This window comes from Podarcis bocagei, assembly GCF_964188305.1.
Source record: "Podarcis bocagei genome assembly, chromosome: 14".
NCBI lineage: Eukaryota > Metazoa > Chordata > Lepidosauria > Squamata > Lacertidae > Podarcis > Podarcis bocagei.
This window is the reverse complement of record NC_138139.1, coordinates 3,100,583-3,123,400: the sequence shown is the minus strand read 5'-3', so window position 1 is coordinate 3,123,400 and position 22,818 is coordinate 3,100,583. Positions and strand designations below refer to the sequence as shown.

The 22,818-nt window shown below is 45.8% G+C and overlaps 1 protein-coding gene across 7 annotated transcripts in view; it reads left to right on the top strand.

The window, feature by feature from the left end:
• Positions 1-22,353, top strand: part of APBA2 (amyloid beta precursor protein binding family A member 2) — a 118,493-nt gene extending 96,140 nt beyond the window's left edge. For all 7 annotated transcript variants that reach the window (XM_081170558.1, XM_081170557.1, XM_081170561.1 and 4 more), the window contains 6 exons: positions 4,932-5,117; positions 6,350-6,529; positions 9,879-10,091; positions 11,181-11,300; positions 17,033-17,173; positions 20,929-22,353. In XM_081170558.1, coding sequence (XP_081026684.1) covers positions 4,932-5,117; positions 6,350-6,529; positions 9,879-10,091; positions 11,181-11,300; positions 17,033-17,173; positions 20,929-21,000 — 912 coding nt within the window. In that variant the 3' untranslated portion in view covers positions 21,001-22,353. The remainder of the gene's footprint in view (positions 1-4,931; positions 5,118-6,349; positions 6,530-9,878; positions 10,092-11,180; positions 11,301-17,032; positions 17,174-20,928) is intronic.
• The last annotated feature ends 465 nt before the right edge of the window (positions 22,354-22,818 follow it).

Here is a 22,818-nt window from a genome sequence, read left to right as displayed (position 1 = left end):
CAGCTGTGGTCATCAGTGGGTGCATTCGGTTGATTATGTTCTCATAAAGTCCAATTATGTTTCCTGTTTCTAACAACATTTCCCCCTTTAATAAAGCAAATTCATGGGAATCCAGGATCTGAATCATTTTTTCTTGGACCTGTGCATTCCATTTTAACCTTCTATTTCCAAGTATCAGATATTCTGTTTCATCCAATAATTTAGGAAAGGCAGGAGAAAAGAATGATGTCAAAGATAACTCAAGTGGAAAGTGGTCACTTTCAGCTCTGGGAATTATCCTGAAGGTATCTCAGTTAACTGGCACATTATTAGATGTTAGGATATAATCTATGGTGCTAGTAAATCCTCTGGGGGCGATAACAGTAAAATAACCCTCTTGATCCCCTTGACCGTGCCCATTGCATAACAAAAGGTTATGCTTTATTATAAGTTCACAAAGATATTTCCCAGCACGGTTAGATATGGTATCCATTGCTGCCCTCTGACAGATTTCAGGTTCGTCCTCCAAGTTTAGACCATTGTGGGGAAACAAGGCCGATCCGGGCATTGAAGTCACCTCCCAAGACAAGCCGAGGGTTAGATGACAGAGAGTCTATACTTTCGAGTAGTTGGTCAAGTTTATCCCAATATGATCTCAGTTCCCCACAAGACTTTACTGGAGGTATATACACATATATGCAATAAGTATTTCTCAGGAGACTATCAGAAAGGGACAACACTAAAAAATTAGGGGTGGTCAGCGAGGGACACTGTTGAATTGATACATTAAGAGAGGTTGACACCAGCACCGCCAGCCCCCCACTAGGCCTTCCATACTTTACAGTTTTAAGAGCTGGTTGAGTGTAACTTGTAAAACCCTGTAATTCAGCCATAGTGCCCTCTTTTGCCCAGGTTTCTTGAAGAAAGATGATATCACGTGTTTGTAGATAAGAACAGAAATCACTGTCTTGGATCTTGTTCAGCCTTCTGGTGCCCTTCAGATGTTCTGGACTACAACTCCTATCAGCCCCAGCCAGCACCAAAGGGATATGGAAGTAATCTAGCTCTACCAGTGTTTCTCCAATTGGGCCCTCAGCTGTTGTTGGACTACAGCTCCCATCATCCCTGACCATTGGCCCTTCTAGCTAAGGATGATGGGAGTTGTAGTTCAGCAACAGCTGGGGACCCAAGTTTGAGAAACACTGCTAGCCTCTGCCAGAGCTTCAAATGACAGTCCTCCTTTAAGATTATGTAAGCCTACCGTCACTCATGTGAGACCTTGTGCCTGGAATAATTTAGCACTCATTTCTGTGTTATCTGGTTCAAGGGGGGGACCCAAACCACCACCCATTTGCAACCCCCTTAACCCTAAAAATAGTGAGAGTAAAGTGACAAAATTTGGAATGATAAAACATCATAGTTCTTTCCTGCTGTTTCCATGGGGGAATTAAGGGGGCGGGGAGAAGCAGGCATGTGTGGAAAGGGGGGAGTAGCAGTGTTGCCCAATGCCATTTGTCGTTGTGTCTTGCCATGCCCACTGGTGTGAATGAAATTGAGTGTGACATATAGGGATAAAAAAGCCACCGTTCTATCATGCAACAGGTACTGCAGTGAGGTAGGAACACTGGAAAATGGGGCAGAAGCACTAGTGTGATAATCAGGAAAAGCAACACAACATCCCCCTATTATTATTTTTATTATTCTTATTAGAAATACATATTGAAGGAAAGTTCTAGGGTTGATGAGCAGATGGACCCCTCTACTGCTAATATAACTTGGTTCCTTCCATTGTGTGTTGTGTCTCTTCCTTAGATGGTAAACCTGCAGGTTGGGATTAGCCATTTTTTATCTCTGTAGTCTGGTCTTTTTAAAAATAAGAGCACACACAGGTCTGCTAAGTTTTCCATTCAGGCCAGCTGCCCACGCTGTCATTTCACATTCTCAATACTTTCTGCAGGACGATTGCTCAGACCCTCATTAAAATCCCCCACCGTCATTGCCTCAGGCCCGCTGTTAAAGCTTAATAAAATGACAAATGGTAATGGGACCTGCTAGCCGCTGCAACAAATGCATTCCATAGTTGCATTTCACTGCTGCACATAAATAATAATGCGTCAGTTCAAGGGGTGTGTGTGTGTGTGTGTGTGTGTGTGTGTGCGCAGTGGGAAGGAATGGGAGCTGTTTCCTTAGTGGGTGAGCATCAAAATCCAGAAGCAAGATTTAACAGTCAACAAATTAATTTGTTCCTCAACGGGATGGGTCAGGCTTGCTCTCTAAATAGATATTCCTTGGCTTGGCTCTTGAGCTCTCATTGTGCAGGGACCTCAAAGCCAAACTGGCCAAGGAGTCTCTGTCCGTCCTCACTGCTGACAGTCTGGGGGTTAATGTCATAGCCAAGGGATGCAGCCGCTCCCAAGGCAGTTTGGTTGACACAACTGGTGTCCAGTTACATAAATGTGGTCGGTTGACAGTGAATCCCTAGCAAATAGGCCTTTTGAGAAGGGGGCTGTGACAGAGCACTGTCATTGCCTGCAGCATGGTCCTACCACCAAAATAATGGATTTCAAACTGAAACAGGAAATGAGGTATATGTGTTAAATCTGTCTCACCCTCTCTGTGCTTGGAAGCTGAAAGCAGTCCCTTTTCACATTCTGTATACCGGGGGTGAGGAACATTTTCCAGACTGACAACCATCTTGGGCCATCTTTTGAGGGGCCACAGACTAGTAGTGGGTGGGGTCAGAGGGAAAGAATGGGTGGAGCAATGGTGTGACTCTTACCCCCACCCCCATACACATCTCTTCATCCAGACAAGCAAGAAGTATTATCACGGTTGAAGGACCCATTCCAGCCAAGCAAAGAGCCCTTCCGGATGGTGAGAAGCAGGGCCAAGGAGGAGTATAGCACACACACTCCTTGCAGAGGAGAGCTCATGGCCTATAGTGGAACCAGCCAACTTTCACGTAGGGCCCGCTGGGAGAGCCACGTAGTCTGTAATCCTGCACTCATTCAGGAGGCCAGGAAGGAGCCACCAAGCTGATGCTCAAAGCAGGGATGGGGGGGGGGGAAAGAGATGACAGGGAATGGGAGCCACAGGTCTGTTATCATAGGCTGCCATCTCAAATACACTAAAGGTGGGTGAAGCCAAAGGCAGGGTCTTCAGCTTGCAGTGGCTGCTTAAATTAACACCACTTTTGCCAAGCCAGTGCCTTCCAGCTATTTTAAAAGCTTCTTTAATGTGTGATCTTGAGATTTCAGACAAGCTTCGGTTTTGGGGTGTCCCTATGGCCCCCAGTTTGAGTCTTAATTACTCAGTTTGTGGGGCAGCACAAAACATGGTGTTTGCATCACAAAACTTTGGCACCTGTTTGGTGTCAATTGGACAGTTTTGGATTTTTTGGCATTAACTTGTGACCTCAATTTGTCAATTTCTCGGTTTGGAGGGTGGCACAAAACACAGGTTTCGCAACACAAAATGGCACAAACTAGCACAAAACTTTGGCATCAGTTGACAGGGGGATCCAGAATTTTGGGGTCACACATTAATGAAGCTTTGATTACAACTTCCATCAGTCAAATGCATTTGCAGATTAGTTTTTGTGGCTGCCTTTTTCTTCTACTCACAGCTCCTTTGATCCAACTCGTGACCTTTGTCCCTGCAGATTGATTATTTGTTTGATCAGTGTGGACCATGAGGAGGAGCAGGAATGGAGGCAGATGTGCATTCAATCTGCTGTCCTCTGAACACTCATCCCTGAATTCTATTGTTTTAAAAATACAGTAGCAGACTTTCATTTTTTGCCTAGGGGAAATTCCAGCACCTGCATCTTCAGCTTTCATTTAGCTTCCTATCCCCTGCTTTCTAAATTGTAAGTTTTCAGTAATGTCTATTATTTCCCTTAATTGATCTCACGAATGCCTCTCATTCCTTAAGTGCGCGTGAATTTTAGTTGTGTTGATTTGAGCCATATAGCCAATCTATTTGTTTTATTTGTCAGAGACTTGTTGAACCCATTTCATTTTGAAATGTAAGAGGTGCTTTGCAGAATATAATACTTTTCATATGAGTACTGCATTATATGTGGCTTAACAGCCAAGGTTTTTAAAGCACCAAATTTAATTAAAAGCACAAACTAAATGGCTTTAAATTGAGCTGCATCCAGGGTCTCTAAATGCCCATTTAATTAACTGAAATGTCAGATGTGTGTGCTCGCACGTGTGTGTGTGTGTGCGTGTGTGTGTGTGTGTCCGTGTGTCCCCACACTTTTGGCTTTTTATTTGAAATGACAGTTTGAGTTGCCTGCATCATTTATCAAAGAATAAGAAATCAATGATTCCTTCTATATATTGGTAATGGTAAGATTTTTCTGAAGACTAGCACACTCTAAAATGACCTATAATGATTGGCAAAAGATTAATCAAATTTGCTTTTCAGTGCAAGTTCAATAGGAGCTGATTTGTACATCACTCAGGAAGAGGCGGGAGAATTCTGGATATTTCTACTGCAGATTATTGGTGCAGGATTGCAGTGAATGGATGAACTGAAGCATGGAGGCCATAAGAACTTTGGAGGAGCTCTGCTGGCTCAGGCCAAAGCCTGTCTAGTCCAGTGACCTGTTTCCCCTTCAGATGCCCCTGAGAGCCCACAAGCAGGACATGAGGAAGATGGGGAACTTGCCAGTCTAGGAGCAGAACAGAGCCTGGACTGGACTGGACCAAAGAGTTCAGGGATGAGGAACCTGTGACCCTCCAGATATTGCTGGGCTCCAGCCTCCACCAGCCCTGGTTCAGTTCTGGGCAGCAGAAGTGGGCTGGCACATCCGTTTCAAGGCAGTGGGGCACTGCTCTTCTAATGTTTTCTCTCTTCTTCTTTATAAAATAAGAAGGAACATGCATCATTTTAAAATAGTTGGGGGCCCATGTTGATAGTTTTGGCTTATCGGTTGCTCCTAGGAAACCATGATGGACCATGCACTGCGCACCATCTCCTACATTGCCGATATAGGTAACATCGTCGTTTTGATGGCCAGGCGTCGGATGCCCCGATCAGCTTCGCAGGACTGTATTGAGACGACCCCCGGCGCACAGGAAGGAAAGAAGCAGTACAAGATGATCTGCCACGTCTTCGAATCAGAGGATGTAAGTGAACGGCATTTGGAAAAATGCATTATTTAGAGGTTGTGCATGACTGAAGCTTTTGCTTGGTTAAGCCTTTCAGAGATGTTCAGGGCCAATGTGTTTGCTGCCTTTCCATTCCCAAGAAGTTTCCTCTTTATTCCGCTTGGAATTCCCTGCTCAGAATGCACATCCATGCGTTATTGCCCTTCTCCTGGAGTGCTTGAACGTTTAATAATTTACCTTCCTTTTAAAAGGTCTTTTAAAGCAGACATGACCTAAAATGACAGCATAACATGGACTCATAGCTCAGTGTTATCTACTTTGACTGGCAGCTGCTCTTCAGGGTCTTGAGCAGAGAAAGATCTTCCCCACCACCTGCAACTTTTATTTGGAGATGACATGGAGCGAAGTTACTCTCTCCTACATGCAAAGCTATAATACCTGAACCATGGTCCTTCTCCCGCCTTGGGATGGTGAGCCGGGGGTCATCCAGATGTTCCTGGACTACAGCTCCCATCATCTCTGATCATGAGCCATGATGGCTGGGGCTGATGGGAACTGGAGTCGAGCTACATCTGGAGGGCCACAGGTCCCCAGGCCCTTGGCCCACCCTTAAGGGACATCCCTTTCTTGCTGTCATTGTGTTGCAGACCATGGGTAGACCTTTGCAGCAGGGAGAACTGTAGGGCTGGCAAATCATTGCAGAGCAGTCAGAGCATAAATATAGGTCATCTAACACAACTGCCATGATTTACCGTAATTACATTACTCCTTAGTGAGCAATTGAATAGAATCTAGCTTACATACCTTTCCTTACAACCCTAGTGTAACGACTGGCAGTGGAATATATATATGTGACATGTGCTTGACTCTAGTTTAGTGTGCGCTAGATCATAGGCTTCCATGCTATGGTCTGTGGATCATCAGTGGTCATGGAATACTAGAATTGTCCAACCCCCTGCAGTGCAAGTCCATTAGCTTCTTCCAGGTGGCCCACAGTGGTGACTCTGCAGAGTGGCATAGTTACATGTGTATGGTGAATGATGGGCACAGAGGCTGTTTCATTGTCCTTAGAACCTGGTGGTCCTCCCAGAAGGAGTACAGCACAGCCAAGGAATAAAGCCAAGGCTGGCAGCAAGATGGGGTATATAATTTTAAATATTTTAAATAAAATACTTCAATGTCTAGCAATTGTACATCAAAATTGCTGAACAACAGGCAGAAAAATTATTCCACTTTTTATTTTTTTGCAGGCTCAGCTGATTGCCCAGTCAATTGGCCAGGCCTTCAGTGTGGCATACCAGGAGTTCCTCAGAGCTAATGGCATCAACCCTGAGGATTTGAGTCAGAAGGAATACAGTGACATCATCAACACCCAGGAGATGTACAACGATGATCTGATCCATTTTTCCAACTCGGAAAACTGCAAGGAGGTTAATTTGCCCTGTTCTTAAAGCAAAATCATATGTTTTGTTGCTCCTTCTTCACTGTAGGATTAGGAATGTACATGCTGGGAACCCATGTGGAGTTTTAAGAACTCATTTGCAAACATATATTTTCATCGTATGCAAACAGTAGCATAAAATTAAATTCACTGAGCTGGGTTTTGAATTTTGCTGTTGTTATTGAGTTTGGACTTTTTTCAAGCAGCCCCTTTACCCCTCCAGCCACCCCCAGCTTTCCCCCACCTCCCACTATTCACTTCTAAGAACATAATATGCCCCTGCTGGATCCGGCCACTGGCCCCTCTCGTCCTGCATCCTGTACTCACAGGGGCCAACCAGATGCCTCCATGGATTTGCCCAATCCTCTTTGAAAGCCAACCAAGTTGGTGTCTATCACTGCCTCCTGTGGGAGCGAGTTCCATAGTTTAACTACACACGGTGTGAAGAAGTGCTTGCTTTTGTGTGTCCTGAATCTTCCAACATCCCATGATGAACACACACCTGGATGTGCATGGATAACAAACAACTCCATGGAGAAGGAAGGGGTGATGAATGAAGGGAAATAAATGAGCACCAAACTATTTATGGAGTCAATTTATGTTGTTGTTGTTTAGTTGTTTAGTCGTGTCCGACTCTTCTTGACCCCCTGGACCAGAGCACGCCAGGCACTCCTGTCCTCCCCCACCTCCCACAGTTTGGTCAAACTCATGCTGGTAGCTTCGAGAAACACTATCCAACCATCTCTTCCTCTGTCGTCCCCTTCTCCTTGTGCCCTCCATCTTTCCCAACATCAGGGTCTTTTCCAGGGAGTCTTCTCTTCTCATGAGGTGGCCAAAGTATTGGAGTCTCAGCTTCATGATCTGTCCTTCCAGTGAGCACTCAGGGCTGATTTCCTTCAGAATGGATAGGTTTGATCTTCTTGCAGTCCATGGGACTCTCAAGAGTCTCCTCCAGCACCATAATTCAAAAGCATCAATTCTTTGGCGATCAGCCTTCTTTATGGTCCAGCTCTCACTTCCATACATCACTACTGGGAAAACCATCGCTTTAACTATACGGACCTTTGTTGGCAAGGTGATGTCTCTGCTTTTTAAGATGCTGTCTAGGTTTGTCATTGCTTTAATTCCTCCTCACTTTCTGCCATCAATGTTGTGTCATCTGCATATCTGAGGTTGTTAATATTTCTTCCGGCAATCTTAATTCCGGCTAGGGATTCATCCAGCCCAGCCTTTCGCATGATGAATTCTGCATATAAGTTAAATAAGCAGGGAGACAATATACAGCCTTGTCATACTCCTTTCCCGATTTTGAACCAATCAGTTGTTCCATATCCAGTTCTAACTGTAGCTTCTTGTCCCACATAGTCAATTTATATACTGCTTAATTACAGGTGACCTAAAGCTAGATGTGATGTTTGTCATATAGTTTGCCCTTTGATAGTAGTTGTTTGTTTACCAATAGTCAATGTGGGGGGAGGAGCCAGATCAGGGCCAGGACAGAGGGGATGGGAGCTTAACCCTTCACCCTTATCAGTGTCCAGATTGCAATTGCCACCACCCTGCAGCTTCTTAAAAAATATGTTTAGTATTTTCCAAAATAGCAAATATAAAACTGAACATTGCAAGGCAAAATAAAGTCCAATCATGCACCACAAAAATACATTTCCCCCCATTCAGTGTGAGGTGGTGGGACTCCTTCATGAAGCTGAAGAAAAGGCATTTGATATTGTTGTGTGTCCACAACCCTGAGCAGTGAGAGACTCCAGGGGTTCCAGTGCTTACCTAAGGATTTTGTTTCCTTAAAATGAAGGTCAGCTGGGATGGTGGTGTCTTTAGGATATATAGTTTTATTTACACATATATGCAACCTGAGCCATAAGATGGAGGGGCTCCAACAGATCTTGCCTCCCTGTTAGGTGCCTGGGGAGGGGACAAAGTAATAGCTGTGGATTCAGCACAGATTATTATTATTATTTTATTATTTTTTATTTCTACCCCGCCCATCTGGCTGGGTTTCCCGAGACAAGAGAATCAAGCATCTCTCTGGCTTTCAGCTCAGCCAAAGTCCCTCTCAAACAGTTGTAACTAGCTCTCTCATTTATTGGTAATTAATTTTTTATTAATTTTCAATTACTAAAATCCAATATAAATCACATTTTATCAATTTCAAATTACAATTCAAAATCAAATACATATCAACTATAAAGCCAATTATACATTTTGTGTGGCCTCCCGCGTGCTAGATTTCAAGTTGAGATGATTTTATTTCATCCTGCTTCCAAAGTCTTAATTAATCCAATTACATTCAGTCTTGATCTTAATCCCTTATCAGCAGCTACAAAGTTTTTGACTTCCATTTGTATTGGCAGGGAGCTTGCAAGGACAATTGCCCTCAAATCATCCTTGTTTATCCTTTGCTAACGGTCTCTGCTATTGTGGGCATGGCATCCATTAAGGCAGACCAGAACTGGAAGCCCACAGTTGTAACTAGCTCAATCTTTGGCTGGGACTGATGGAAATAGATGCCATCTGGAAGATGCCAAATTGGGGAAGGCTAAACTAGTCTATTGCTTTTGGTGTCTCCCCTAATCCCCATGGCTTTGTTGAATAGCTCCTCTCCCTCTGCTCCACTTCACACTTGTAAATCTCAGTAAAGTATCAACACCTTGTATACATGAACACAGGAAACTGCCTTATATGAAATCCTGTCCACTGAATTGTGTCCACACTGTCTGGCAGCATCTCCTCAGGGTTTTAAAGGGGGGACACCCCCAGGACCTTCAGATGCCCTCTCACTGAGCTTTCCCTTCCTGTCTCCCCCTGCCAATGATCTTTTTCCTGAACAAAGCACATCTTTCTCATAGAATTCCAAGCCCATGCCCATCCTTATTGCTGTAGGATTATTTATTTATTTTTGCATCTTTTGCTAAGTGTTATATATTTAAAGTCAGTAATGGGCCTCCCGCTGTGGGGTAATCAGCACTGCACAGAGTGGGCCTGTTGCCTGCTGTGGCTTTACATAGAGGATGCATTGCTCATGTCCTGTGTCTTGCATCTTTAAAAAAGACATAGTTAGGCTGACTGTATGTTTCCAAAATGGCTTTGCAAATTCTTATACTGCAGGTCCAGCTTCCTAAGTAAATATTCCTAAATATTCCCCATATTCCAATGTCCACTGCTTTTTTTGGGGGGGGGGGCGGGGAGAAAGTGGGAGGGCTTTTGGATCCCATCAGAACATTGTACCTTTCCCCCCTAAGCTGGGCAAACACTTCCTTGCAGAATTCTGCAACCCTAGAATTCCCACAAACATTCTCCCTCCAATTTGTTTTATTTTGCAGTTGCAGATAGCCAAACACAAGGGTGAGATTCTGGGTGTGGTCATCGTGGAGTCTGGCTGGGGATCCATTTTACCCACAGTGATCCTGGCCAACATGATGAATGGGGCCCCTGCTGCTCGTTCAGGGAAACTCAGCATTGGGGACCAGATTATGTCCATTAACGGGACCAGTCTCGTGGGGCTTCCCTTGGCAACATGTCAAGGAATCATAAAGGTACTGTATGTAATGTCTCACTCTGAATGTGACTGACCTGTATGAAGGACTCTATGACTTGAAAATAGAAACTCTGTATGTACTTTTGTTACCCAAGAAAAATCTTTTAATAAAAACATTTTAAAGGAAGGAAGGAAGGAAGGTACTGTTTAGGATGAGAGGGGAGGGGTTTGTCCTGTGGATTGTGGAATCCCACTTCCAAGAAATTCTACAATTACAGATTTTGATGTTGCCAACACTGTGGGTCTTACTGACAGCAAAGGGAGAAAGTGGGAGGATGAGATTGTCACCAGTTTATAAAATCCAAGGTAGTCGTCTCAAGAGCCACGAGGCCTCTCTGTCTTGCTGAAGTCAAGCGGGTCTCACTCTGGTTAGTGCCTGGCTTGGAGACTGCCTGGGAATCAGATGCCTACCACACTGGGTTCCATGAGGGGAGAAGGGCAGGATAGAAATGTAAGGGGAATTTTTAAAATCATGATGATGAATGATGGTGATAAAAGCATGTCCTTAGTTGTTGCCTCGTCTGCCTATTTGGTAGGTTGTGGAGGAATTGAAGCATTGGGGAACGCTTGCAAGCCCAAGGGCCACATTCCCTTGAAGGCAGGCTTCTGGGGGCCATATGCCAGTGGTGGCCATCCAGAGGGGCATTCCATCCACTCCAGCTGTTCCACACCCCCTACTTCTCCTTGCATTCAGGCAACCAAGACACTCACTGTTCAAGTTCAAGGATCCAAGTTCAAGTATACATTTGCACCAGGCAAAAGCATTTAAGGAGGGTGCAGAACAAGATTGTTGTTTTTTTTTTGGGGGGGGTGGCCTGAGGATAGTTCCAAAGGCCAGGGAGAGAGACCTGGAGTGCAGAGTCAATTCCTGGACCTGCGCCTCCTGTCCCCACTGCATTAGATCAATAAGATGAAACACACAGTTACTTGCATCAAATCACTTCCCATGCAGGAGCCCTTTGGGTGCCCCCAAATGGGATAAGACAGAAACACCATTAGACACAACCAACTATGAAGTGGCTGCCACTGGAAACTGCTTTCCTTTGTTTGTGATAAAGAACTTGCTAAGCTTGAGGACATTTTTCAGGGTCTTAAGAACCAGACGCAAGTGAAGTTGAACATTGTCAGCTGCCCTCCAGTCACCACTGTCCTTATAAAGCGACCGGACTTGAAATACCAGTTGGGCTTCAGTGTACAGAATGGAATTGTAAGTTCACTTTTCCTTGTAGTGTTGGTATGGTGTTGGATTTGAAAACTATTGTCTTTGCTCAAAAAGAGTCGGATGGATAAGGACAATGGTTCTTATTTGCTGTTTTAAAAAATTATTACTGAGATTTTTCAAATAAACAAAAATTGCATCATTACAAAACGCATAAGAAATAACTTAACTACGAGCTTAGTTCTTATGCTACTTGTGGATGCGCAGAAAAAAGAGAAAATCCAAATAATTATTTAGAAAATACTCAAAGAGCGATATGGAAATCCAAGAAAGATAATTAGTAGCAGATTTTAAACTACAGACCAAAACTGTTTAGGTATAATCCCTGCCCATAATGATGCTCTGGAGGAAGAACTGCTCCCTGTTGGCTCAAAACAAATTCAACAGAGACCAAGTAACTGAGATTTAACTCCTCTAGGTTTTCTGTTACATTCTGTAGCTTTTTCTGCAACTGCTAACAGCCTTACCTTATTCCACCATCCCTTTAAGGTGAATTGGAAATGAAAATTTAAATTGCTAGGCTGCTTTGAGAATGCAATATTTAGCTGAGGAAAAAAGGCGAGTGAATTTTGCACATGGTGGAGAAAGTTGACAGATACATTTCTCCCACTGGCATAATGCACTCGCCCAGGGAGCTCCCATGGAGCTGAGTGTCGAAAAATTCAGGACAGACAAAAGTGCTTCTTCACACAGTGCATAGCTAAACTACAAAATCCACGCCTGTAGGATGTGATGATGACCATTAGCTTGGGTGGCTTAAAAAGGGTTAGAGAAATTTAGGAAGGATAAGGTTATCAGGGGCAACTAGTCATGATGGCTGTATATTACCTATGGAGTCATCATACCTCTGAATAGCAGCTGCTTGGGGCAACAGTCAAGAGTGAGGACTGTTGCTTTAATGCCATCCTTGTCAGCTTCTCAAAAGAGACACATGGCTGGCTTCTGTGGAGCTGGGAGAGCTCAGTTGGTAGAGCCTGAGGCCCTTAATCTCAGGCTCATGGGTTCACGTCCCACATTGGGCTAAAGATTCCTGCATTGCAGGGGCTGGACTAGATCACTCATGTGGTCCCTTCCAACTCTACAGTTCTATGATTCTAGAACTAGATGGGTCTTGGTTTGATCAATTAGACAGACCTTTCTTTGGTTATTACGATGACTTCTGCAAATAGCTGGTTACTAGCCATGATATAGCCAAGTTCAGTCTCCTTGTTGAGCAGCAGTGAGTGAGGACTCTTGCTTCACAGCCTGCCTTGAGGTCATCCAGCAGACAGCTGGCCGCTGTGGGAACAAGAGGTCCTGCTTGTAGATTCTTTAGAGGAGCCCTGATCTCAAAGAAGTTCATGCCAGCTGGTATATTTGGAAGTCACCTAGTTGCAGCAGCAGGTTGCTTTCTGAATAGGTTTCCCATAAGGCAGTACCACTTTAACTGGGGTTTGGTACCATCTAGTGGCTGTTAGGCATATTCACAAGTGGCCTCAATGCCACCCTGTTCAGTGAATGTCTAACGCAGGGCATAGCGAGCATTTTTGAAGGCAAAACAGAAGGCTCCACTTTGCCCTGAGGAGCTTTGCCCTGAGGAGTAGGAGGATTTCTAAAGGGTGAACCTGGAGTATTAGAACGTCATCTGACGGAAATTCTTTTCATATAACTATTTCAACTCATTATATGTAGGGCTACTTCTGAAAACAGTTCAGAAACTTCAGGTGGTTCAGAAGTCAGTGACCAGGCTGCTCACTGGGACAAGACGGTTTGAGTGTGTTACACTGATCCTGGTCCAACTGCACTGGCTACCAATTAGTTTCCAGGCCCAATTCAAAGTGCTGGTTTTGACCTCTAAAGCCCTAAATGGCTCAGGACCACAAGACCTCAAGGACTGCCTCTCCCCATAGGAACTGAGCCAGACCCTTCAATCCTCACCTGAGGCCTTTCTTGGTGTGCCTCCTCCATGAGAGGTCCAGAGGGTGGTAACATGAGAAGGGGCCTTTTCTGCAGTGGCTCCCTGTTTGAGGGATGCTCTCTCCAGGGAGGGTCGCCAGGCGCCTTGTATCACATATCTTTAGGCACCAGGCAAAAACTTTCCTCTATAACCAGGCCTTTGGCCTTTAACCATCTTTGGCCTTTTAGAAGTGAGCGAGATGTTATTCATGTATTTCCTTTTCCTCTTGGCTTTAATAAATCTATGTGAGGGGGTTTCTCTGTTCGTTTGTAAGTTGCTTTGGTTGAACAAATTTTAGCAACAACAGCAGCAGCAGTAATATGAAAAGGAATGCCTGTGTTGCAATTCTCAGTATATACTGAGATTTGTGATATTTCTGTCTTTTGCATTGTGTGATCTCATTCCATACTTTCTACCTTCCTGGGTTTTGTTTTTCACATCTTGCATTTTGCTTCTGATGTTGTTGTCAAACATTACTGCTGCCTCAATTTTACCTTGCAAGGACTTTGTTTTGAATAGAGTCTAATGTGACGATGGGGATCCCATGGCCCTCCAGTGTGGCTGGATTGCACTCCCCCTTCTCTGACCATTGGCCCTGCTGGCTGGATTCCAATAACAACAACGTCATCAGGGCCACAAGTTTCCTATCTCTGATCTTATATATTCAAATAATGATAATTGCATGTATGCATGTTGAATTTCAAATGGAGAGCCAACCTGTGAGCATCTATTTACTGAAGATAAAGGTGTGAATTTACCTAGCTGGATTTTTATGTTTTAATTCTGTGACTCAGACCTCTGCCACATAGGCTGTGCCCTTGGATCTGCTCTGGGCTGCATCCCTGTGGAAGAGGGGCCAGCCCTCAGACCCTCACCCAATATAAGGCCTTAGCCCTCACTTTTGGCAAGTTTGCATAAAGCTGACATGGAGCTGCCTTCCGCAAGCTGAAGTCCTCCAGATGGTTTGCACCACAGCTCCAATCAGACCCAGCCAGCCCAGCCTTAGAGCAACAGAAACCTTTCTCAACCTTGGCTCCCCAGATGGACTACAACTCCTCTTATCCCTGACTGCTGGCCCTTCTCACTAGGGATAATAGGCTGAGAAAGGCTGATCTAGACAGTTAAGAACCCACGAGGTTCTTAAGAAAAAGGGAAGATTGGGTCAGTGCTGTAGTGGGCATTGCCAGAACCTGGGGCAAGGCAAGCATTGCAGCTCCTAACCCTCTTTTGAACATTGTGCAGGAGGCAACAGATATATTTCACTGCACCCCTGCGGCGGCAGCTGCTCCTCACAGAGGTTGCCTGCTGGTTTCTGTGTTCCCTCTCTCATCACAGTGAGCTCCCACAGCTTCTCTGTGTTGCCATTGCAGGGTGTGTGTCTTGTCCAAGGACACATGCCGGGAGGGAGGCCGCAGGGAAGGACCAGCGTAGGCCAGGAAAAGTCTGGGCTCCAGCCAGCAGGAGTTCTGCCCAGGGGCGGGCATCCCTTCACTGGCCACTGCAGCTCTGACGGCCTGGCTAGCCTCCCCCTGGCTCCGGAAGGCGGCAGCCGGGAGCTCAGCCATGCAGCCGCTGCAAGAGAGCCTGTCATGGGGGCCTGGGTTGCGCCCCCTCAGAATTCTGCTCCTGGGGCCACAGCCCCCTCACCATATGCCATTTGATTGGGCATATATTAGCATATGACATTCGTATGGAGCAAAAGTTACCTTTAGTGAAATGAAGCGTTGCTTTGATTGGAAGGCATTCAGACCAAGTATGAAGTAAGAAAGCTGATGCTTATGAAGGGAAGCACATTCTTGATGGAGAAAAAGAGTTCTATAGCTCTAGGTAACTAACTAGTTGGAGAAATAATGAAGCCATGCATGCGCCTGTTCTCAAAAGATGCAGCCGAGGTGCCCTTGCACCATGAGGTCCAGAGAAGTGTGCAAACGGCAGGAACTTAAGAAGAGCCAGCTGCTGGATCAGGCCCATCTAGTTCTGGATGCTGGATTCATTCCCATCTTAAACTGGACCTGATGAAATCCTCACCCCTGTGAACTTAATGCTGTCATTGTGTACACATTTGACCCAGAGATGACAAGTTGTTTGGGATCTCTTTGGGAATTTTCAGCAGATAGCCCAGCTGCTGAGGGATTGAGACGGGGGGGGGGGGGGAATCTCACCACAAGAGCTTGGGGCATTTCCTGCCAGCCAGCCAGCTGTGTTCATCTTAGGTCCATGAAGCACAGTTGGACCCCCTTTCCTCAGGCTTGAATTGATGAGTTGGCTTCTTGTCATCTCCAGCTGCTGCTTTCGGTCTGTTACCACTAACTGACCTGAAAGTAATTCAGGGCTGTTGATGCCCAGCCTAAAGAACAGAGAGCCATTTCAAAAGTTTTCTGCATGTCACCCCACCTTTCAACTGTGTTGTGCTATGTTGCAAACCTTCCTTGTTAAATAAACCGAGGAGCCAGAAAGAGATTCCATGTCCCAACTTGGAGGGAGAGAGAGATACAGTATTTAGCCTGAATAGCAAACCTAGCCTTGGAAATTAATCCCTCACGGTGGTCTAGAATCTGATCCTCTGGTTACCAAACTTTTTCAGGAAATCCACCTCTTTGGTTCCATAAACTGTGCTTCCCATTCTACCCTACAAAAAGGTGTTATTGAGAATAGCAGTCTGCATGAAGGGAGATACTAACACAATAAAATTCAAAGCAGTAACAATTAATTGCATATTTATTCAAACAATTCACCAAAAGGAAAAAAAGAGCATTGACAGGTATAAGGCTAGGAGACCATTTCCCCCCCAACCTGGGCCAAAACTGAAATAAAATGTTTAGAGCAGTAGTTCGCAAAGTGGGTGGGGGGGACAGTAGGATTCCCTAGTGCAGTGTTTCCCAACCACTGTTCCGAGATGTTGCCTGGTGTGCCGCGAGATGTTGCCTGGAGGGAGGCGGGCGAGTCGGGCGGCGAGAGGCGGGGCGGCGACGGCGAGGAGAGGCCGCCCAGCACGGGGCTCTCGCCGTCTGCCTGCCTGGCTGCCTGCGAGCTCGGCGGGCAGCGCCTCCGTCCACAGCGCCCGCCTCGCGGCTCTCATTCCCTGCCCCTGCCAAAGCTCACCCAGCCAAGCCGCGCTCTCCTTCCTGCCTCGCTTTGCTGCCTCCTCCCCCCCACCCCCAAAGCTTGGAGGTTCCCCGGCAAGGGGGAGGGAAAAAATTGAAACTTACACTTTCGTGCGTTCCTCCCGGCGTGACGCTGCGCGCTGACGTCACGGGGCTGTAATGGTGGTGTGCCTCGAGATTTTTTTCATCAAACAAGTGTGCCTTTGCCCAAAAAAGGTTGGGAAACACTGCCCTAGTGGGTTGCTAAGAGGTGGCAGTTGGGGAGCACTGGAGGTGTAAATAACAATAAACTTTTGAAAATCTGGTAACACTGGATCACGTTCCATTTCCCACCTCCTTCCCAAAGCCCGGCTTAAGCCGGCCCCTCAAGGGGAAGAGGCTATTGATGGCCATTGGCCATGGTGACTATGCTCTGCCTCCGAACACCAGTAGCTGCAAGCCACTAGAGGGCTCACTATGTTTGGGTCCTGCTTGCAGGTTTCCCCCCAGGATCTGGGTGGCCAGCGTGAGACCAGGGTGCTGCACTAGATCCACCATTGGCCTGATCCATCAGGGCTCGTCTTGTGCATTTACATCTAGGCCCAAGGGCAAAAGCTCATGACCTTCCTCCTAGTTCTGCAGGACACCTGGCACAACCTTAAAAAAAGAATGTGAATCTCTCTCCCTCTTTCTCTCTCCAGATCTGCAGTCTGATGCGAGGTGGGATAGCTGAGAGAGGTGGTGTCAGGGTTGGCCATCGCATCATTGAGATCAACGGTCAAAGTGTCGTTGCCACGGCTCATGAGAAGATTGTACAAGCTTTGTCAAACTCTGTGGGAGAGGTGAGGCTTTCAGAGCAGAATATTTCCCCCCATAATAAAGGACTGTGACAGATTTAGTTTCTCCTTGTTGGAGGAAAGGGAAAGAAAAAGAATAATTTGTGTTCCAGGCTGAATCCAAGATGGTGGCCTTGCCTGTTTTTCATCTAGTTTTCCAGAAAGATTGTGTGTTTGGATTGTGTGTGTGTGTGTGTGCTTTAAAAAAGAAAACTCAGATACATTATTCAATTTCAGTGTTAGGGGAGAAAATTAATCAAGTATTGGAAATCAGTAGATTCATGCATGAAATGCACAATGATCATTTGTCTTCATACGTTGTGGTAGTTTGATGAATTGGCATTCAGATAGTTGACTGAAGAGAGCAGGCTTGTAAAACAGGCATGAGATGTGTAAACATTTGTCAAGATCTAAAGAGAAATCGGAAACTGGGAATTTCAAGGTAGTGTGCTGGAAGGGAAGAATTTATTTAATCTGTTGTCCCTATCGTAAGGTCGGCAGTTCGAATCCCCACGGCGGGGTGAGCTCCCGTCGTTCGGTCCCAGCTCCTGCCCACCTAGCAGTTTGAAAGCACCCCTAAGTGCAGGTAGATAAATAGGTACCGCTTTATAGCGGGAAGGTAAACGGCGTTTCCGTGTGCTGCGCTGGTGCTGGCTCGCCAGAGCAGCTTCGTCACGCTGGCCACGTGACCCGGAAGTGTCTCCGGACAGCGCTGGCCCCCGGCCTCTTAAGTGAGATGGGCGCACAACCCTAGAGTCGGACACGACTGGCCCGCACGGGCAGGGGTACCTTTACCTTTACCTTACCCTATCCACACTAATTTGAGTTGCCTTGGAAGCAACATCCACCCCTTGTCCCATCTCTGTCTCGAACATCAAACGAATGCCCTTCTAAGTATAATGCCTGCATACCATCCTTATGGGAGGATTGTAAGGATCTGCAGAAAGAAAGTATGTCAAGGAGAGGGCAGAGCTAGCAAGATTTCTGTGTGCAGGGTGTGGTTTCATTTCTTTTTGCATGCCAACACATTTAGACACATTGAGATTGAATCCTGACAAGACAGAAGTACTGTTTCTGGGGGACAGGAGGCGGGCAGGTGTGGGGGATTCCCTGGTCCTGAATGGGGTAACCGTGCCCCTGAAGGACCAGGTGCGCAGCCTGGGAGTCATTTTGGACTCACAGCTGTCCATGGAGGCACAGGTTAAATCCGTGTCCAGGGCAGCTGTGTACCAGCTCCATCTGGTACGTAGGCTGAGACCCTATCTGCCCGCGGACTGCCTCGCCAGAGTGGTGCATGCTCTGGTTATCTCCCGCTTGGACTACTGCAATGCGCTCTACCTTTGAAGGTGACCCGGAAACTACAACTAATCCAGAATGCAGCAGCCAGACTGGTGACTGGGAACGGCCGCCGAGACCATATAACACCGGTCTTGAAAGACCTACATTGGCTCCCAGTACGTTTCCGAGCACAATTCAAAGTGTTGGTGCTGATATTTAAAGCCCTAAACGGCCTCGGTCCAGTATACCTGAAGGAGCGTCTCCACCTCCATCGTTCTACCCGGACACTGAGGTCCAGCACCGAGGGCCTTCTGGCGGTTCCCTCCCTGCGAGAAGCCAAGTTACAGGGAACCAGGCAGAGGGCCTTCTCGGTAGTGGCGCCATCCCTGTGGAATGCCCTCCCACCAGATGTCAGAGAGAACAACAACTACCAAACTTTTAGAAAACATCTGAAGGCAGCCCTGTTTAGGGAAGCTTTTAATGTTTGATGTATCATAGTATTTTAATATTCTTTTGGAAGCCGCCCAGAGTGGCTGGGGAAACCCAGCCAGATGGGCGGGGTATAAATAACAAAAAATTATTATTATTATTATTATTATTATTATTATTATTATTATTATTATTATTATTATTATTATTAGACATTTTAGCCCCAGATTGATACAAGGGAACCCCAGAGAGGCAGCATTCTTACGAGGGAGGGGTCCTTCTCTAGAATTATTTTTCTCTTGAGATTCTTATTGTTTACCACATTTAAATAGCTGCCCTGGGTGACTTACAACATAATGTTGAAAACACAATGTACAATACTTAGTTTAAAAAAGCAATTCTAGGGTCACTAAGCTCTAGCCCTGAACTAGTTCCAAAACTAATGTATTTTACTCTGTCTGGACAAGCACTGAAAAGTTAGTCAGACGCTGCATGTGTACTACAGCCCTTACCTACAATTGGTATTGGAGCGTCTTTCTTTCAAGTCACCCCCCGATTGTAATTTCTGTGCTCATGATAGGTCTGTAGGAAGACTTGTTTTCCATGTGCAAGGAGATTGTGCTGCCAAGGTATTTTCAAGTATCTGTGTTCACCACTCCCCCCCCCAAGTGCATTCTGGGTTGGTATGACTGAGTTGGCATAGACAGGAGCCTCCCCAAATGTTTGAAATGCTCTCCAGTAGTCAGCAATAAGAACGGGACATATGTCTTTTCAGTTTTCCACGTCCAGTTTGAGGCACTATTGCAGCCAGTTTCTAGGAGTCACACGTGGGGAGGCTAATGTTGCACTGTTTGCACTGAACAGATCCTGCCTGTTTATTTAGCTAGCAAGATTTATATGCACCTAATGAAAGTAATGATAATCTCTGAGCAGTCCACATCAAGTTTATGCACTTCCTAGGACCTCTTGTGAACCACTGCGTGTCCATGATACTGGGCCTTTGGCCTGATACTGCAGGACTTTTGTGCTTTTAAGAACTCCTTTTCTCTTCTAATCTCGAATCTTGTAATTTAATAATTTATTATTTATATGCCGCCCATCTGACTGGGTTGCCCCAGCACAATACATCACACCCTAAAAACTTCCTGGAACAGGGCTGCCTTCAGATGTCTTTTAAAAATCACACAGCTGTTTATCTGTTTGACATCTGGTGGGAGAGTGTTCCACAGGATGGGAGCGACTACTGAAAAGGCCTTCTGCCTGGTTCCATGTAACCTCACCTCTCACAATGAGGGAACCATCAGAAGGACCTCCAACCTCCGTGTCCAGTCTGGATGATGGGAATGGAGATCCTCCTCCAGGTATACTGGGCTGAAGCTATTTAGGGAGGTTAGGAGGAGGACCCTGTGCTGTTTTGCAACCTGCTTTCGAAGTGCCACTGAGAAGACAGGCAGTGACACCTTCCTCCTATGCCCTCACTGCCCTTGACCTCACTTACCAACACACATAAAATCCTATTGGCAGTGGTGACCCATGTGATTTTGGTGATGACCTTACGGAAGCATGTAAACAAAATCACATGGTGCACTGCAGGGGGACCAACTATAGGCAAATGAAGGCAAGAACATGCCGGTGAAGGAGGATGGTGAGTTAGCCCCACCCACCCCTAATTTGTTTGGCTGTGTTGATGGTGCTGCTTTCAGACTGAATATTGAAATTATGAACTGTTTGGCACAGCCCTGATCCAGGCTGCTGTTGTTTGGATATGGTTTGATGCTTGCTTGTTTCTCAGCTGCTTCTCAGTGGGCATCTTGTCCTTGCCTTCCTTTGTCCATACTGATGGTGTCTAATTCTGTTGGCTATGATGCAGCAAGTGATTTTGTTTACAGGCATCATTGATGTCATCAACACAATCACAAGTGTCACCAGAGCCTGGTTTCATGGCACCCTGGTTAAGTGAGGCTGAAGGCAGTGAGGGCAGAGGAAGAAGATACAGTCACATTCAACACAGCAGATCTTAACCGCTGCCAATTCTCTTCTCGTCCACTTGACAGATTCATATGAAGACAATGCCCGCAGCAATGTTCAGGCTGCTAACGGGACAGGAGACACCACTGTACATCTAACTCTCATCAAAAGAACTGAATGATCCCAGCCATTCTAGAACCTTCAAGAGGAATTTTTGTATTTTGTAGGAACAGAAAGGGTTTGAACCAATTCGTGGATATATTCTGGAACCTCAACAGATCCAGCTTCTTTGCCTTTTTCTTCTCCATTTCTTTCTCTTTTAAACAACATTTTGTTGCCAAAAGATGAATCTGTTACTTATGGACCAATAACTAACTGACACCACCTTTCCAATACATGGAAGTATTTTGCAACATCATCTACAAAGCCCTTTCCCTGTGGAAGCTGGCAGCATTGGGCGGCATCCACCACAAACGCCCCCTGTGCAAACCCCACTGGTGTGTTGTCTGGGATCCAGCTGCAGGCAGTGGGGCCTGCGCAATCCCTCTTGCTGGTGGATTCTGCTTGTGGCATTTATTTGAACACTGACTGCGGCATGCCCGTCCCAGGTATGCACGCCTGCTGCTTCTAAGCAATGTGGCAAAACTGCCTGTGTAATTTGAGGAGATAAGTGAGGGCAGGCCAGTTTCGAAATGACCAAGAATGTATGCACTTCTGGTTGGGGCTGGGGTTGGGGGTGGAGTGCTTGATGCTAATCCAATGAAAAGCTACTGTTGTCCTTGGTATTCTTATTGACAAGTGTAACGTGTTAACAAGTTTTGATGAAACGTGACTTTAAGTGTGGAACAAGGGGTGGGGGCTGGTGGGGGTGATGGGGAAGAGGAGGTTTTTTTAAAAAAACAAAAACCCAGATGCAAAATAACAAAAGACTTGCCGCAATATAAAGCTGGATATTTATTTAGATCAAGTAAATTTATGGTTTTTTAATGACTGAAATTGTTCTTATGGATTTGCATATGGAGTACATGGGGTTCCTAGTTTTTAATATCCCACAACCTTCCATCTATTCCTCTTTGGTTGAACTTGAGTTTACTACCAGAAAGCCATGTTTAAATAGTTTTAAGGTCAATCCTGTTTCCTTTTTCTTGTTTTTTTTCTGAGCCAACATGTGGTCTGAATGTAAATGATGGCTGCAAATGGGGAAGTCATCGCCATCAACAGTATTAGAATTTGTGGAGATGATAAACCGAGTACTAGTAATGTTGTGTTCATTATGAGATAAATGTCAACTGATGTAACCTTTTTTGTCTTGATTTCTCTCTCTCTCCTTTTGGCCAAGGCCTTGAAAAAAACAATAATACACTGTGACTAAAGAAGCCTTACATGCAGTAACAGAAAAGCTTTAGGATTACTGTAGTTCAAGGAGTAACACCGTAGATCTCTTGTTGCATGCAGGTGACCCTAGGAGAGAAATAATCTAGACTCGCTAATAAATTTGGAGTAATAAAGCACTGTGGCTTCTTTTGTTTGTTTTTGAAGTCTGCTTAGTGCAGGGATAGAAAACCTTCAACCCACAGGCCAACCCCCCTCACCCGCCTGTTCACTTGGGGGTCTGGCCAACAGTTCCCACCAAGCGGGTTCTGCCTCTGTGTGGGAAAAGGTCCCCCACCCCTCGCTTAGCAGGTGCGGTGACGCCAGGACCAGCTGGTGCGGCTGGTGGCACAGCTCCTGTCTCCTCCAAGGGGATTTGTGCAAGAGGGCCATGCCGTGTTCCAAGAGAGGCTGGGCAGAGCGCAGGCTTCAGCCACTGGGGCTTCATCTTGAAGTGACATTGCAGAAGGAATTTCCTGCTCACCATTCATCTTCCCCTCCAGAAATCAGCACTGCAGATGTTGAGGGAGTGCGAGTTAGCTGAATGCTTGGGCTTCCACTGGAGGTCACTGTAGTTTCATAATAGCAGAGATGAAAAGGCATTT